Here is an 18,954-nt window from a genome sequence, read left to right as displayed (position 1 = left end):
CATTTGCATTATAAGATGGTTATGAATTTTTTTTTTTTTTGTAGAGAGAAAAAGATGGCTGCTCACTTGCTCGGCCACCTCTCGGACGCTCTGCACGCTGGTGCCGTACAGATGACTGTTGTACTGCCCGGCTTCGATGAACCGGTGGCTCTGGATGTCCTTTTCCATCTGTTCCCTGGAGGACACAAAATGATAGTCTCGCCCGTCCACCTCGTAATCCCTCTTAGGCCGCGTCGTGTCTGTCAAACGAAGGACAAGCAGAGACAAACGGATGCACACGAACATCCCGTTATGAATCTCAGAACCAAGAAACAATCGCTTTTATCCGCACGTCATCCCAAAACCGCTGCTGGCGGCAGCGTCCGAACAAAAAGCACGGAGCAGATTGGTCTCCGAGAGCGACGGCAAAATTACTCACGAGGGACACAGGAGCCGAACTTATCAGGGAACTCAGACAACAGGTCGTCATTTATCCTGTCCTTCACCGGACCCAGAATGATGATCGGCCTTGCGTAATGTACTTACAAGGAGACGGAGAGAGAGAGAGAGAGCAAACAGAGCGGCTTCAATCACAAAAGAGAAATAAAAACAAAAATGAAATGTCACATTAAAGACTTGGACAGCAGGCTCAAAACATGCCTTTGTGAGGTCTTACCTTCCACTTGAGTAACCGTCTCATAACTGTGTGGGGTTTTATCTCTCCCTGGTGACAGAACACAGCAGCAATCAGCCGCTGCTCTTTTCATTATTTCAAAATGAGATCTGGCTTTGTTTCTCCACGTGCGTCTCTAAATCTGAACACGTATTTATTTGTGACGAGCGCTCCTGCTTTAATTTAGAAGACATTCAGATATTTTCCCTAAATCCTGCTCATTGGAGGCTGAGGGAGACCTGTACTTTTCTGAATGATGAAACGCAGTAATTTTTCATCTATAAACAAAGACATTGAGTTCATATCAACAAACCCGTGTAGAGGGATTCAAGGCTAACTGATCTGAGCAATCACGCAAAAGCACATCTATATGCTAATCACCTTGGGTGCCCACGCTGTCCCGACCGTGGTCCTGCAACACAGAGGAGAACAAAGATCACAACATGTATGAGAAACTCAGATTTAAAGTGCAGCGAGTGAACTTACCCTCTCTTTGGTGTTAACACGAGACCACTCTTTTCTCTCCACCCTGTTGAAACGACAGATTCTACTGACGGCCTTTTGCCAAACACAACACTGCACACACATAGTTCCTAGCAGCTGCTGGATCCCAAGGCGGGATCGTTCCCTGACCTGTGTTTGCTGGGGATGAAGCCGACCTCCTCGGCCTCGTTCTGCGGGCTGACCTTCCGGGCCTGCCACCACTCTTCATCGCCGCAGTCCAACACATGCAGGACGTCCCCAAACTTGAAGCCCAGGGCTTGACTGAGGAAACCGCAGTCCGCCGTCTTGTCGTAGTCAAAAAGAGCCCTGGGCGATGTAAGAGTCCAAAGCAAGCGTTTAATAAGGAGCTTCTCAACTTCGCTTTGACCACAGCTTTTACCAAAATGTCCACTTTAAGGAGGATTGTAACTAAAGTCGCAGCTGTGACTCTTCTGAAGGAAAGAACATCGTTATACAGCATTATTAGCTCATAAAAAAACGCTATGTAGCATCATTTCACTTAAGACGATTTTATTTTCCATTTCTATACAGACAATTTAAAGATTCACTTAACTGCGACCACGTCAAGTGAGTCTTTAATCCTGAGTTACTTTGAGTAATAAATAATAATTTAGTTGAAGCTAGAATGCTGGCAACCTCATTTCTAAACCTTTTATTTTCTCGGCAGTTTGTGAGATCTCCTTTGGTACCTGATGTAGAAGCCTCTCTTTGGGTTACTCCTTAGTGTTGTGGTCCCAGAGCCCATACTGCTGTTCATCAGCTGTTCCCGCAAGTCATGGATTTTAGCTTCAAAACGGCTGTACTCTACAAGAGGAAAGAAATACACTTATTTAATGTTCAGCTGTTTAAAATTGTTACTTTAATGAGTCAAAGTCACCTGATTTTAGAGCCAAGAAACCTTAAATATTAGAATAAAGTAACAGCTGATGCGACTTTCTGGAGTTGTTGTGAGAAAATTGATCAAAGATTGAAATAAAGTTTGAGCTGCAGGACAGATTAGTCCCTGAGGCTAATCGATCTAAAGGATCGTGTAGAAAAGTGAGACTTTCTGCTGTTTCCATTTACTGTTGTTTTTGCTTTACACAGCCTTTTGTTGTAAACATTTGAGTAAAAATGCTGGTCAGAACCAGAGCAAAAATGATCTGGATGCTGCACAAATTTAAATATTTATCTTCCGAATTGACATTTTTCCCCACAGAGAAACAGAAGAGCAGCAAACTGCAGGAAGACTGAGATTGTCATTGTGGGTTAGGAGGCAGCTTGCTAGTGCTGTTTCACTTTTCAAAAAAACAAACAAAAGAAAATATATTTCTTAACCTCAGACATGGAAATGAATGTCATTACAACAAAATGGAAAAGGAAAAGTTGTAAAAACTACAATATGTACCTTATAAAAGTGGCACAGAGATAATTGCATCAGGATTTTTTTTATCTTATAATGTGCTATAATTCTGATTCTCCCTGTGATTTGATCATTGAGTTTTAGTCCTATAAAATGTTTTGGTGTCGCTGCTATCACTTTAGGATATATTGTGGCTGCCACAGTAAACAAATGAACACACTTCGCCAGCGGTAGCAAAGCGAAATCAAACTCATCTCTCCAATGGATGACACTAATCTAATGAAACCTCATAAAAAATTTAATCATCCCCCCCAAACACATCCTCAGATGTCCTCCATGAAGGCGCTTTTATGCTAAAAGCTGCAAGTGTTACTGCTTGAGTAATCAGTCAGGCAATCTATGCAAATTATATGGAAAGCGGAGCGAAAACGTGTGCGGCGGTTTTACCTTCGGGCCTGTACTGAGCGATGATGGTTACGGTCTGGCCAGCGTTCTTCAGAGCCGCGGCAGCCTGCTCATGCGTGGCCATGCGCAAATCCACGCCGTTCACCTAAGAAATGTACACACAGCGAGAATGTTTACAGCCCCACCTGGCCGGCATATGCGCTTCAAATTTTCTGGTGACAGAAGATGTCATTACACTAAGGATCTGATCGCCCTTGTGAAGCTCCCCGCTGAGGTCGGCCGGCCCTCCTGCCAGGATGAAGGAGATAAATATGCCCTCTCCATCCTCTCCCCCTACAATGTTGAAGCCCAGACCCGTAGAGCCTCGGTGAATCAAGACTCTGCGAGGCTCTCTGCAACCAGAGTTCATCTAATTGGTTATACTGGTAAACGTTGTGGCTTAGCGATGCGACGCGGTGCTTCGAAAATCACCTGGGTATGTCGTCATCTCCCATCAGGCCGTGCAGGACAGGAGAAAAGCGACTCGGCGAGGTGGGGGTGAGGGCTTGTGGGTAATCTGATCCAAGATAGTTGGGGTGGCTAAGTTCAGTATCCATATGGGAATATGCTGGAAAAACACACGAGAAACCAAAAGAGGGATTATACAGCAGAGCAGGCCTGGACATAAAGTATGACGGGTTTTTTTCTTTTTCTGTCACGCTGGACGTACCTGAATACGTCTGAATTGTAAACCACAAACTGTTTAATGCAACTTAGAAATGAAGCGTACTCAGGATTTCAGTATGCAACTTTTTTCCTCTACAGTTTGCTCCGGTAGAAGAAAAGTTACAGCAAATAGCTTTAGCATTATGCTAACACTCCTGATACCGGATACCCCCGCAAAAATGGAAATAAAATTTATAAATGTAAACTTTCAGCCTCACAAATGAATCTTGAAAGTGCGAAGCTGCATGCTGTGACATAAGTATTTCTCCATTAAATATTTCATGTGTTTTTGCTTTATTTTTTTTCCTTCACCTACAGTTTTCAGGACATCAAACAAATTGTAACATCAGACGACCTGGGGTTTGTGGAAAAGTAACTGCCTCCCTTGTTAAACCACATTTTCAGTTTAGCTTCTAAAACCACAACCAGACCTGAAGAGTTGAGGAATCAGTGACCCTGTCTAACAACATAAAGTAGACTGAAAGATCTGGAAAGTCAAAACATGGTGAGATGATGATAAACAGAGTCGTGGAAATCCATCAGTCAGGGAAGGTTTACAAAACCATTACTGGAGCTTTGGGAGTCCAGCAAAGTGGAGGCCTTTATTCACAGAGGAGACTTCGAACTTTAGCTAAGCTTCTCGGGGCAGCCGGCCTGTCAAAATTACTTCAAGATGCCACAAAAGAGCGAAGAACAACATCTAAAGATCTGCATTTCTCACTTGAGTCAGGGTCAGTGTTCACGAACCAAATGTAAGAAAGACACCGAGCAAAAATAGCATCAATGGGAGAGTTTAAAGCGCAAAAACAGCTGTTGAGATAATAAAGCACAAAGGCTTGTCTCACATTTTCCAAAAAGCAAAAAAAACCTTCTAGGGGATTCAGGCAGGAAAAATATTCTGTGGATTGATGAGATAAAAGTATTAACTTTTAGAAAGTATGTGTGACATCTGGCCTCACACTGACAGCATTTCAGGAAAAGGAACATTATACAACAGTTAAACGTGGTGGTGGTGTGATAATTTACAGCTGAAGGAACCATTAATTTACTTTCTAACGGAAAATCTTGAAGAACGTGCAGCCATAAGTTAATGAAGTGCATGAGGTCAGTGATTCAAAGCACATCAGCAGAATAGCTCAACAAAAGCTGAAAAGCAGGCTCTGGAATGGCCTAGTTAAAGCCCAAATAGACTTAAATCCAACTTAAATCTCGTGTCACAGTCTTCAAATTAAAACTATTCTTTGAAGAAGAGGGCGCCAACATTTCTCCACAGTGATGGAAGAGATCATTTGTAAGTAAAAGTTAGAATGTTTAGGAAGCACAAACTTTTCCCCATATTGCCAACTATTCAAATTTGAACAGATTTCCGCTAAATGAATACTGCTTGTATAAACTGATACAAATGCAGCATTAACATATTTTTCAAAGTCAAAATATATGTGTCCAAAGAAATCACCTTTATGTATCAAACTTCAACTCAGAAATAAAGATTTGCATCTTTTTTTAAAAAACATAACAGTGCATATTCATCAAAAGGGGGATTGAGCTTCCACCTAAACTGATTCCTTGCTGTGTTTGCATTTCAGGTGGAAGAACTCGAACAGATTACTACGCTGTTGGTAGAAATACAAGATGACATTTAGTGTTTTCTCTCATAGATCCAGTTTCCCGGTGGACAAACAACAACATGAAGACGTGCTTACTGCTGGTGAGGTCTGGTGGGTTGTAGGAGTTTGTCAGAAAGAGGTTGTTTGGCTTGGCCACCCTGAGGTACACCACCTCAGCTGTGTTCTTCAAAGCTCCCACCGCGTCCTCATGCATCACATCCTCCAGACACACGTTGTTCACCTGGATTTTAAGAAAACACAGGTAAACATGAACATTAAGATAAAAAAAATATCCCATCTGCAGAAAACAACTTGTTTGATGTATTAATATGGCAAAAAATAAAAAATCCATATTTGTTGGTCCTATAACTCTTGTTATGCAACAACTCTGATCTACAGTGGAGACAATTTGGAACATATTTGCAAAATTAAATTCCAAAAAGTCCTTGATGTTAAAATCTGGGCCTCAAATGTGCATTTATTTCATACAGCTACATACTGTCCAGCGTTAATGTTTTTCTTTTTTTTTTTCTTTGCAGGATCACATGTTTCATTGTGGCTGCAGTTGTGCAACATAATTCTGTTTACGCTGAGTGATATGGGAAAGATGTTGATTATTTTCATGGAAAACTGTAGCAGGAAGTAGAGACTTTCCTGGCATGACAAACAGTGACAACAGAATATATAAAGTATTCCTGGTAAAAGTAACTTCCTGATAGAGAAGTAAAGAGATGCAAAAAAAACCCTTTCTAGTTGTTTAAGTTAATGTCACAGTGGATAAGTGCTTATGCACAAGATAGATGGCTATGTTTGTCTCCGTAGGGAAATTTTTTCACAACATTGTCAGCATGCATTTACATGAAAAGACACCAACATACAAACACATACAGTGACGTTAACAGCAAAAGGAGACAAACAAAACGTCCAGAAATCATAATCAGAACATGTCTTATGTAAATAACCCCCTAATCAAAACAAGATGGCAGTTTAAAGGTTAAATTTAAAATCATTTTAATTGTCTGAAGTAGCCTTAAGACAGAAGAATATGCAATTGCTTCAGTCTTAGACTCAAAATTAACCAACCAGGACAGCTACTATCTGCTGCAGTTAAGATAATTAGCCGCTCATAACTTTTAACAGAACCATCAAATCATTAAAAAAAATTCTCAACTATTCATTTAAGGTAAACATAAAGCTGTATATTTCTCACTCGTTCAAAACACAACACGAAACAAAGCTAAATTTATTTTTTAGAACTACAGTGCATTAGTTAAACATGGAATCTGCCATTCTATTGCTTATATCGACTTATGTTGAACGAAAAACACATTCTTCTTCCTTCAGTCACCTATGACATTGTGTCTGTGCATCAGTATCTCTGTCACTATGATTTAAACAAAACATATAGGCAGAAACACAGTCTGGTTTAAGGTAACTGCTTCTTGAGCATTACTTTAATCTGGACATGCACATTAGTAATGAAAACCTCTTAGAACAAACAAACAAACAAAAAAAATGCTGTGTTTAAAATTAAAGCCTTTGAACTGAGAATCATTTTGGAGTTTCTGGTGTGACTTTCTGTCTTGTCCAGCAGATGGCAGTAATGCTGCTTGAGAATCACTTTAGCTGTGATAGGAATAAATATTTACAGCTCTCAATCCTACACACATATTAAGATGGTAATGAAAGTATTGTCTGGCAGTAAAAATCACAGCTGTAATTATCTTGGCTCTGGGTCGTTACTGCTTCAGCACACAATATGTGAGTGTGTAAATGTGTGAATATGCATCCATGTGTTCAGAAGATGTGGGTCTCAGACAGTCTGTGACATGTGTTGTTTATGTGTGGGTGCGCTGGCACATTTTAATTTTTTTTTGAGTGACCGACCGCTAAGATTTTGTCCCCGATCTGCAGGCGGCCGTCTTTGTGAGCCGCCCCGCCTTCGATGATCTTGGTGACGTAGATGCTGTTATCTCCCGGTATGTGCTGGTTTCCCACCCCTCCGGCAATGCTGAAGCCTAATCCTGAGAAAAAGGAGAGGGGAGCAGAAAGTGTGGGTTAACACGCAGCAGATTTTGTAAAATCCCGAGGGCAGAGCTTACGCTGGGTGCACGGCATCTGAGTGCTCGCTCAAGAGGGTTGACGGTTTACATGCTGTAGTCGCTCACCTTTAGGCCCTTTGATTAGTTTGATTTCGGTGACTTTTTCTGCTGCTGGTTTTCTGCGGAGAACATAGAGGCGGACAATAGCACCTGCCTCCTTCAGGGCCTCTACAGCTTGGCTGTGTGTCACCTCCCTCACATCAACATCATTCACAAAGAGGATGCAGTCGTTCACGCTAAAAAAAAAAACGGAGAGAGAGAGAGGCAGAGAGATGCAGAGATAGACTGTGGGTGGGAAATGTTAAATCACAGGATGAGTTGTTCAATAGTTGTTCAGAGGCTACGTTGGAGCAGGTAGCATTTTCAACCCTTTAATTTAAAATAAAATATATAATAATAAAATAAAATAAAAGTATGGTTGACTGCACAGCTCAACTGAAAATACATCATCAATGGGTCTGAAATAAAACAATTAGCTAAACTATCCAAATTAAATGATAGCTTGCAGAATTTTGAATAGGTGTAGATGAAGTTTTAACCACAGAAAACCATTGATCTCTTAGGCTGCGTTCACACTGCGTCCTGAAGTGACCCAATTCCGATTTTTGTCAGATCGGATTTTCTTGCTGGGACCGTTCACACTCATGTCAATAAATGCGACCTGTATGCGTTCTGCAGTCTGAACGGGAAAACGACCTGAAAGTGTCCCGCATGCACAGTAGAGGGCGCAATAGCGTCAGCGTTCTCAGTGTTCTGCCGACTGCCATAAAAAGAAGAAGTGCTCAGTGTTTAGTAAACATGGAGGCTAACGGTGGAGCTTAGCTTACACATTTGAAGTTGTCTGACCGGAGCAGCATATTAACAACTTAATCCTCATTACAGTCCGTCATGGTTGTTGCTATTCTTCCCGCTTGCACGTATCAGGACGGTGAATAGTGAGATTTGTCCAGTATCAGTGACGTTCAGTTCGGATGAATGCGACCTGAACGTTAGGTCGCATTTGAATCGGATATGGGTCGCATTCGAAAAGAACCCGACCTGTGTTGTTCAAACTCTCATGAACAGATCAGATACAGGTCGCGTTACGTCCAAAAAAAAATCGGAATTGGGTCCTTATTATGGTTTTACTCTGGAATGTAACACTGGAAGCACCTAGCTCTTAAACATTCATCCAACAGTGACCTAGCCGGCTGGATAAAATGTTCTCAAACGGCTCCAGAAAGCGCCACATGTCCCCTGTTTGCCACAATGTTAGAGCAGTGATGCTGCAGGTCTTTTTCCCTTCCTAAGGCTCTGGAAACCATGCACATCACAAACTCTTTGGAAATACCACATTTTAAATACAAAGTTCCATTGGGTATTTCGACACGATAACAAACATAAACGCTGGTTTGTGGGAGTTTGCAACACTCCAAATATGTTATTGGATGTGGGAGTTTCAGCCAGAGAAAGCTGTCCCTATTTCAGAAATAAACCAATCCCTGTTGACGCTGTGTGATTGTTTTTATAAAAGCTGTCACTTTTTTTATATATTTTTATTTTTTTGCTCTTCGCTCAGAGTTTATGCATAAGTAATTTGGTATTGGTAAATAAAGCTGTATTTTCCTGCTTTACATAACAAGAACTGTAGTAATGTTTGAGAAATGTTTTCACTTTTATTATTGTGCATCTACTTGTGTTTGCTGGTGTCGAATTGCAAAGACTAATAAAAGACTTTCCTGCTTCAGTCACTTCAGACAGACATTTTTAGGTCAGTTGGAAATAGGAAGATGCCTGTGCATATTTTGTCTATTGCAGCATAATCAGCAAAACAATCTATAACCACACGTACATAGTCTGAGAGGGAAACTCTGTTCCATTGTCTTTAAGAGGAAGACAACGCTTTTATTGTCTACAACGGGAAAATAAAACCTTTACTGTATTTGACTGTAATGACCTCCTGCTACCCTTTAATGCCTTAATTTTAATTAGACATTTAATTTTCCACAGCCCATTTGGTAAAAGCACAATATTTACATCTAAGATTTGCTGCCAGTAGTTTTTCCTCATCTTTTGTTATAAAAATCTAATTGTATCAAAATTATTTTATGGCTTCCAGCTTCAGGAACATCCATGCATCCCGGTTTCATTTCTGCATCCTGGTCTCGTTTGAAGGAATATTCTACCTGAGTCGTCCGTCCTGAGCCGCGGCTCCTCCCGGTATAATTTTGGTGATGAAGATACTGGGGTCGTCCCCGACGTGAGGGTTGTCAGTACCCCCTGCTATGCTGAAACCCAGGCCCGAGTTGCCCTGCAGAGGAAAAACACAAACTTCTATCTCGAAAATCTGATTTTAAATTTTTGTGAGGAATTACAAAGCAAAAATCTGAGGACAAAGATTTGAGATATGGAATTTCCAAACTCACTCTTTCCAATGTGATTTCTTCATACTCAATTTCTCCTTCTGTCCCATTTACCTGTCAGGAGAAACCGTCATCTTTAAGCTTCTTTTTTATTTTTTTTATCTTCTGCTATGGTTCCAGACACACAATATGTTTCAATAACACACAATCCATGATGACAAATTGGATCATTATGAAGGAATGAGATCAAGTGTTTGTGACTGATAAGGCAGCGCTTCTCTTTTAGACTGATCTCACCTCTGAATGAACAACTTAACTAAAAATACCAACCTTCCTGCTGTAATTAAAAAAATCCCAGAGGTAACAGGAAACTTTCATAACAGCTGTTTTTAGGTTCTGACCCAGAAAAAGTTTAGAGTGCCGCAACTTTGTAAAAACCAACATTATTGTGGAAAGTCTCATCCTCTTTCCCGACAGCTGATAATAAAGTCGACTCTTAACTCCTGTCCATCCATCTATCCACAAAAAGTTTGCTAAAAGAACTGAAAATGTTTCTTTTTTACCTGAAATTTCTGTGTTTCTACCAAAAACTGTCACACAGAGTGAAATACTCAGCGATACCTTTGTTGCATTAAGGGTTAAGACATTGTACACCACATATAACACCAGTTATGAGGACAGCTATATAGCATGTCAAAGAAAGAAATAATTAAGAGAGCATTAAACTTTATCCTTACATATGGCGAGCCATCAAGTGTGTCAGTGTTCACCACCACTGGAGGAGTGTTTCCCTGGAGGTGGAGGGGAAGAAAAAAAAACTTTAATGACACAAAGGAATCACAGAAGCTCCAATATGACGCTGAAAGCTGCAAAAGCAGCCAAGAGTGGCGGCCATTCCAGCTCTTAGTCATCATAATACAGTTCTCACTCTGCTAACAGACAAAAAGTACCACTCCACAACCATTTGCTGTTACACCGTCCATTACAGACACAAAAATAAACCTGGCTATCTGAAATGTTTGTTCAGACTCAGCTTCTCGGCGTTGGCTTTGTGTTGCAGCAGCTACTGGCCTAATTAGATTACAGCTTGTACGTACTGCTGTTGTAAATGGTGATTTCATGAATACGGAGGACAAAGATGTCCGCCCGCTGTCCAGCGGATCTTTTAAAAGCACAGAGTTAAATTATAATACGCAGCCGCAGTGACAGAACATGGGCGATGATCCAACATGCTCCAAGGATGAAGAGGACACAGCAGAGTTGGTAAAACGATGGTGTCAAGTCACACCGTTAGCCCAATTATCCTCTGTGAGGACAATGGCTGTCCCTCCTGGTTGCCTTTCATTTTCATGAGCTGCAATGTAACAGTCAATATCATTAGTGCAAAATTAATGGATGGACCAATTATCAAGGTTTATAATAGTTATTCATCAAGAACAAAGCGTGGAACAATACGTAGAGAGTCGGTGAGAGGACAGGGATTCGGGGCATTGTTTGGCTTCAGCCTTACAGGCGAAGCTTCTCTCTTCAGCTTGTTTGAGGTGTGAGTGTGCTTGTCTTTACAATAATATGTCTTCTTAGCTTCTTCCAATGAGAACTCGAGAGCAAAGTGTGAGAAAGGATAAAGAGTGTGAAGTTGGAGGGAAATGATATATGGTTTTCACAATGTTTCACCACTAAAAAAAAAAAAAAAAACGGAGTTAATGTGAGTTCAGCCTCCCTATATATCCTCAGTTACATCTAGAAACTGAACATTTTGCCCATTTTTTTTTTTTTTTTTTTTGCAAAATATCTACAAGGCAGTCAAACTGGATGGAAAACAGGTCTTAGAATAGTATCTCAATTATACCTAATTGAGATACTATTAGGTATAATAGTATCTGTTTTAAGCAAAAGGGTGATAATCTTCTCAAACTTCAACCCTGTCTCAAGACTTCAGTAGCCTCGCTCTTCAAGGTTTTCTGAAGAAACCAACAGTATGATGCTGCCACTGCCATGTTTCACTTTTCTTGTCTCCTACATAGACGTTCTCATGACTTTCTTTCAAAACCGACTTTCTTCTTCATCCCTCCCTAACAATTTGGTGACTATGTATCATATTCCTCCAAACACACGGCTCTACTCTTTGTTGGTTTATAACACAGGTGAGCAATCTTTACACTTCTATCCTTCTAAACATGTTCTCTTTTTCTTTTTCTGAAAACCAACACAACCTTGAAAAAGAAAGAGAGCTCATGAATTTTTATTTAGGTCTAATACAAATTTAACTTTCTCAAAGGGACAACTACATTCACTAAAATCCACACCTATTGAAGATGAGGACACAGAGCAGGTGGTGTCTGACCTAATAATTAAAGTAGATAAAACAATCCACAGTTAGAGTCATTATTTTGTGGACATTTTCAGCTGATATCGCCTAAGAACATTTACAATGCTATAATGTGCCTTTCGTATTAATTTACATTTAAAAAACTTTGCTCAGTTTTGAAGAACTACTGGACAGCCACCTGCCGAAAAAGCTCTACTAATCGCTGATTCCTGCACTATTCCATCAGGTCTTGGGGGTTTTAATGCAACAACGTCTAAACAACCTCAATACTTTTGTAAGACAGACACTATTCATAAAAATCACTGCAGCATCCCTGATCTTAGCTCTTCCAGAAGCTTTTCTGGAAGGTGCAACAAAATCGAACTACAATATGCCAAGTCATATAAGAAAGCATAGGCTTGCATATTAAAAAGCAGAAACCTCTGACTCTGCTTAGCTACATTATTGTTCATTCATGTTTGTGTCCAGGACGCGTTCCGTCGTCAAGGTAATCCTGAAAGATGGAAACACACAGTGAGGCATTTGTTGGTTGGAAAGCACATCCTGTGCTTTACCAAACTGATTAACATGGAGAAGACAGTGTATCTAAAGTGCTTACAACAGCAAAGAGCAGTATGAAACCAGCCTGCTGACCTTCACAGACCTGACAGCTGCGACACACACAAACAACAAAACAGCCACACTCAATTCATTTCCCAGCTCTTAAGATAAACTGCCTGCCAGCAACGATCCCTACGCACAGAGAGACTGTATATCTATAACATGTTTTAATCAAAATGTTTTTTGTGCCAATTTTTTTGTGATGAGATGAGAGTGGCTATAGAGTTTGATTTAGCAGGAGTGACAAATGTTGGTATGAAGTCAAAGCAGCAGGAAACAAATAAAATATATCCAATATTTGTAAAAAAAAAAAAAATGCATTTTTCAAACAGAAAGTGCATTAAAGTTGGAACAACATAGATCTGGCTTTTCAACAAGGGTGTGTACATTTTGTACTGCTAATGTAGACATACAAAATCAAATTATCTGCAAGCTTTTACATTATTTATAGCACTGACTAAGGAAAGAAATAACTATTAGTTTTATATTTTTCATGATGCATGTGTTCGTTTATATATATATATAAAAAAAACATATAATAATGCTCTGTATCAACAACTATTCTGAGGTCCCTAATAACTAAAATAGCCATTTTGTTTGAAAAACCCAGTAGGAAAAAATTAGCTTCAGATATTCAAACTGATGATTTGTACATTTATAATGTGCATAGGTCAAGTCATCCAGGTTTTCTTTGACTGTGAATTATGACTAATAAATACAAGGAAGATGGATCTGTTCTTGAACTGCTTCAAAACAAGCAAACATGAACTTCTTTAGACGTCTAAGTGCATCTTACTGTTGGAGCTCAGACCTTAACAAGGGATCAGCAACTTAAAACAAGATAAATTCTTCTTCAACGAGTCACACAGACCACCAGTCGTCGTCTCTCTAGTCCTGCCAGAGTTTAGCGTCACTTTGTTATGTTTTAAATTGCCCCTGCAATCAGCGGCGGCTGACGCCATCAAAGCCTGCTCACCGTAACCTGATCGTCAGAAGGCAGAGCGTCTCGTGGAAAGAGACGCAACCTGCCACATTAATTGAGAGTAAATGTGTCTGCTGGTGTGGGTAATGGTTCTCACCTGGTGCTCAAGTGCCTGTTATGAATGTTATTACATGGGTGAAGCTTTGAATCATCTTTTTGTGGGACTACGTCTTCTAAAGGACACTTTTTAATTCAGTCAGCCAAGTCTGTTTGTGAAAATGACTCAGAAAATATGCAACTTTCAACCATCAATGTGTGTTGTTAAGACAGACTGGTAGAGCGCCTATCAATGTTGCAGCAGAGAAGATTAAGTCACAGCGCACTAACATTTACGCAGCACTAATAGAAATAATTTGCTTTACTTTGTGATTTCTCTGCAACAATCCATAGACGTGGTGACTTTTGCACAATAAAAGGTTAAAGTGTAACTCGGTGAACATGTTATATCTAAGAGAGAACATAAACCCCCACCCCCACCCCCCACCATGCTTTCCACAAATAGCTTTGGGTGTTTTATTGCTCTCTGTTCGATTGTAATGGTGCCTGTGTAAGGGCTTCATTGTGTTGCCTGGGTCTACTGCTGAACACTACGTCAAACACATCTTTATCTGGTGGGAGAGATAATAAGTATAGCCGGCAGAAACTAAGCCTACAGTGCAGACAATTTCCCTGCAGGGAATTTGACAGTGTCCTCTCTCCCACTCTGTCAAGTCTTTCAGCATCAGGGGCTGCGAGGATTTACAGGGCTTGGCTGCTCTTTCCCACCTATATTTCAACACAAGCTATTCAGCCAAGCTCTCCTCTGGCATCTCTCTGCAGACGGCATTGCTTTTCATCCTCCACAGAGGAAGCATCTATATGCAGCAAGATTATTTCCTCAAATGAAATCTGGACAATGAACTCACATACTTGAAGCTGTGGACTTCACAGCAATGTTGTTCTTATAAAGCTTGTGCGCTTACAGGCTCCTCATTCAAGAGCAATTTAACATTAATAAAGCAGAAATATTTAGAAAATGTTACCAGCTGGGATGATCAGAACAAGGGATTTTTAATTATTCACATCTGAGACTCTGTTTAAACTCCAGACTTTGTTCCATTTGTGATTATGAGATCATGAACTGTTTTCAGGGCAATATGCATTATTTGTATTGATTCAACCATTTTCTTTTATCACTTGGAAATATATTGACGGTGAAAGAGAGACTGTACTGGTTGGTGCAGAGCACTGCCTGTCTCTGCCTCCACACCTTGTAATCCTCAGACAGCCGCACCAGCCGCTTTGTTGCTATATTTAGAAAGTGTTCAGACTTCTCTATTGTTTGTTTCTAAAAAGGGATTAGCAACAAATCTTGTGAGTTTTACTGGTGTACTGGAGACTTTTGCCGAAACACAAGTGAAAACATGTATTTTTCTCCTCAAAGCAAATCCACTGCCATTTGGCTCCACCCTGACTTACTGTCAGTAAAATGCTATTTTTCTTTAAAGTTTTTCTTTTTTTCTTTTTGGTGTCTGGCCACCTTTACTGGCAGCAATCATACAGAAAATTGGCAAAAGGAAGAGGGTACGACATGTAGCGAAGGCCTCACAGGGGCAAAGCCTCTGCAGATGAGACACCCGTTTTACCACTACGTCCCTTTCCATGGCAATAAAAATGTTCTTTGAAATAAATCACTGCACTAAATAAATTCCTGAATGTGACTCACACATCTACTTATTCACCTCAACCACCATGCACCACTTTGTGATATAACCGAATGCAAAAAAAAAAAAAAAATCATTAAATAAACGGTACGAGAATCTTTTCTTAATGTTACACTGTGACATTTTGGAGGCTTCGAACCCAAACCTAAGATGAATTAAACTGAATACCTCCCCTTGTAGGTTTTGTCTTTCAAATGAACTGGAACAACATTCACATTTGTTGCAACCTAAACTGCTAACAAGTCATATCAAAAAACAAAGAGGAAGAATGCTAGTATTAGCCCACAATTTGGCGTCAAGTTTAAACTACCCTGCACGAAAACATTGTGAGCAGACGCAAGATGAGAGTTTATTAAATCCTGTAGCTGTGTGTATTGAGGCTTTTGTATGTTTGGGAATATAAAATTGTCCTGTGGAAACTCCTGTTAGAATATCAGCTGCTACATTACTGTGCAGGAAACTGGATACTGTAGTCTAACGACCAATCTTGGACATGCAGGACTGAGGATTTTCCTTCCAAAGATCTGCCAGTTTGGATCTTGAAATGAAAACCTGATTTGAACCAGTATATCCACTGGTTTGGAGCTCTGTTTGTAGGTTAGCTTGCTAATAAGCTGCCACAGCAAGATTTGGTTTAAACATCTACAGCTGTAACTATAGCTGTAGATGTTAGTAAATATTAATACATCAATGTTTATTAAAATGCAGGGTTTTCCTCAGTGTATTATAAGCCTGGCAGGCCTCCAGGCTTTACTTGTGCCCCCACCAGGCTTGGCATTGTTAATTTATCTTAGTTTTTTTTTTTAATTATTGCCTTTTTTTAAGACTTTATTGTTGGTGTTTAGGCATTACTCTTAGTATTCCAATAACGCTTAATTATCAAATGATATTTCCAAATTTCTAACAACCTTAAACATTTTTTAACTCAAAAACACGACGGGCGGCTGGATGAATGACTGCCTAAGCGCCAGGCTGAGCAAGTTTTCTGGTGGAAACCCTGAAATGTTTTTCACCATTGGTTTTAACTTGACTCAATCTTGGTTGGTCCAGTTAAATACAATGCCAGTATGTGATTTTAATGCATATTGGACTGATTTTAATGAAGCATTAAACACTCATTACAATATTTGCTATGATAACATATGAATTCTCCGATTGAATGAAACAGTTATGATGACAGCTTTGCATTAAGCACCAAATAAGTAACCTAGGTTTCTTTAAAACTTGCCTACCATCTTATGACGTCGATACTTCTTGGCTTTCCGTACATTACTGAGGAATCTGCTGCCCATCTTCTTTGCGTACCACACAGACATGAACATCACGCTGCTGTTTCAAAAAAGCAAACTGCTGGTAATCCACATCAAACTCTGCTGGGGGCCAAATAAGACCAATAGAGGTGGAATAAAGAAAGCTCTAGAATCTTTGGAGCCCTCTCAAAGTGCAACCAAAAAAATGAGAGCAAACCGGTCCAGTGGGTTTTGGCCCTGCCATAATGAAGAAACCATGGAAAACCAGACTGCTCCAAATAAAAATAAAAAAATAAATAAATAAAAATCTTTTCCAATCAACACAACCCCTTTGAGCTTACACTCGGTCTAAATAAAACATGATGCCAAAGTTAGGCTGCCTCAAGACACGGGATGCTGCTTTAAAACCATTTCAGATCCAGGATCACAGAGCACAGCCCAATTAGTGGTTCCTTCTTCCTGAGTGTGCACTGGAGACTTCGGCAGAGAAGGCTCAGCTCCATCCACCAACTTCTGAGTTGTAAAAATCGCTTCTAGCCAGTGTGGTTCTTCGTTATCTCAGAGCGGCTCATCCGTCATCAGAAAACATGAAAACGAGACAAGAAAAAGTGGATCTCGCCGTCCTCCGGTCTCCTTGGCCGTGCACTGCGATGACGGCGGCTCTCTGCTGCTGCTGGTCTGTGCTCAGAAAGAGAGCAGTTCATTTTTATTGCTGCCAGTGTTCGGCACCCCTCTCCCCTCCTCGCTGCTGAGGGAGAGCGCGGGGAAGTTTGATGCCAATTAATTAGCTGTCTCTCTGCGTAATGTCTGCTCTGGTGATGTGAGAGGGGGAGGATTTATTCTTTGACTGAACCTCGAAGGACAGGCAGCTCAAGCTGACCGGACTCCTCCACAGAACCACAAACTGAAGGAGACTGGACTGCGGACTTCATCCTATCAGCACAAAAATATTTTAAACACAATGACACTGGTGTGAAGACACTCGTCATTCACAGTCGATCATTTATGATCCGGTTTTTTTTGGACTCCAGTCTCCAAGAAACCTGTTCCATTTTTAGTCTCCAAGTGTGCTGATATCATCAAACCGAAGTTTAAGTATTTGTCACGTACTGTGTGACAACATAGACCGAATTTGAGGTGTTTGTGTAATCAATAAAAGCATAAATAAATTGATATCCATTACTGAGAAGAAAAGTTGGTTATTATGACCAATTATGCCTAAAGTCAATAATATGTTTTATATCTAAACTGCTAAGGTGTTGACATATTCGCAGAAGATCTCCAACAAATTTCCATCTGCACTGTAGTAAAAACACAATTTTTTAAATATGTAATAGTAAATTAATTTCGACTGTAAGGGGTTGAGATTATAAACTTTTCAAAATGTTTAACCAGTTTGAACTAAACAGAGCCCTCAGACTCTAACAAGGTCAAAAACTCAATCATTTTTAAAATAAAAACTGATTCTGAAATTTTTTCATAATGTTTGAATGCATGTTAAAAAAAAAACGCAATAAACTCTATACAGGATCTGAATACCTTCTCTTAATGCAACAATACATATGTATGAGAAATAAAACCATTATTTAAGCAGTGAACGTCACTTGGTAACTGATGCTGTGTCACAGAAAAGGGGAATCTTCAACCCCATGCTTGTCGTTATCGCCAACCGTTTTTACATTGCTTTGGTGTGGTGTGCGTTGGCTTAATCGTCTCATCTACGTTTGTAAGTCACAAAAAAATATGACAACTCCAGAAATGTTATTCCTAAATAATGACCAGCTGAAAACATCCAAAATAAAACGTATGCATCTATCAGGTTCCGTGTCACGACTTTGCTGAATTTATTTCCTAATTCCTAAAGATACTCTTTCTCTGCTTTTCCACTAATACTCCTCATGCTGCACAACATGCTGTCATGGTCAAGTACAAGACTGGAAAGAAATAACCGAATGTCGAATTGGGTTGGCGAATGGCGAATGTCGAAATGAAAACCCTAAACAATCTCCAGGAAGTCTGGAGAGCTACTTCAAAACCGAGAGCACTTCAGAAACTCCTTGAAGGTTTCTGCCTCTTCGGACCACACATAAAACTTCAGAGCAGTCCAGTGTATTTTTAGTTTTCATCTTTAAAACTTTGGAAAGTTGGGGACATCGACTGTCATGTTTAAAAGTCGAGCTTTTCTTTTTTTTTTGCAAGCAAAAATCTATCACGGTTATGTAATGTATGTGGACCCTGCATCTAGAGGCTTGGCAGAACAAATACATTTATGTAAGGGCAGGCTGATGGAGAAACCTTTCAGCTGACGGTTTCCCTCTGTTAAATAAACTGTTTACCTTTACTCTATAACATCTAATGCTCCTCGCTGCTCCGAATGCAGAAATATCTCCCCCCATTCTCTTCTAACATGAACACTGTTCTCCTCCTTTCT

At 40.1% G+C, this 18,954-nt stretch overlaps 1 protein-coding gene across 3 annotated transcripts in view; it reads right to left on the bottom strand.

Moving 5' to 3' along the window:
- LOC106935253 (disks large homolog 4) overlaps nt 1-18,954 on the bottom strand; it is an 88,229-nt gene that overhangs the window by 6,105 nt on the left and 63,170 nt on the right. For all 3 annotated transcript variants that reach the window (XM_015015620.1, XM_015015619.1, XM_015015621.1), the window contains 16 exons: nt 10,397-10,450; nt 9,723-9,773; nt 9,483-9,607; nt 7,384-7,553; nt 7,103-7,239; nt 5,312-5,456; nt 3,375-3,510; nt 3,139-3,295; nt 2,946-3,048; nt 1,846-1,960; nt 1,286-1,462; nt 1,139-1,181; nt 1,034-1,064; nt 656-703; nt 419-520; nt 67-239 (listed from right to left, as the gene is read on the bottom strand). In XM_015015620.1, the coding sequence (XP_014871106.1) occupies nt 67-239; nt 419-520; nt 656-703; nt 1,034-1,064; nt 1,139-1,181; nt 1,286-1,462; nt 1,846-1,960; nt 2,946-3,048; nt 3,139-3,295; nt 3,375-3,510; nt 5,312-5,456; nt 7,103-7,239; nt 7,384-7,553; nt 9,483-9,607; nt 9,723-9,773; nt 10,397-10,450 (1,767 nt within the window). The remainder of the gene's footprint in view (nt 1-66; nt 240-418; nt 521-655; nt 704-1,033; nt 1,065-1,138; nt 1,182-1,285; nt 1,463-1,845; nt 1,961-2,945; nt 3,049-3,138; nt 3,296-3,374; nt 3,511-5,311; nt 5,457-7,102; nt 7,240-7,383; nt 7,554-9,482; nt 9,608-9,722; nt 9,774-10,396; nt 10,451-18,954) is intronic.

The sequence above is a fragment of the Poecilia latipinna genome, unplaced genomic scaffold (genome assembly GCF_001443285.1).
Source record: "Poecilia latipinna isolate Pla-1442-1.1 unplaced genomic scaffold, P_latipinna-1.0 Scaffold1935, whole genome shotgun sequence".
NCBI classification, from domain to species: domain Eukaryota; kingdom Metazoa; phylum Chordata; class Actinopteri; order Cyprinodontiformes; family Poeciliidae; genus Poecilia; species Poecilia latipinna.
This window is presented reverse-complemented; position numbering and strand designations above follow the sequence as displayed.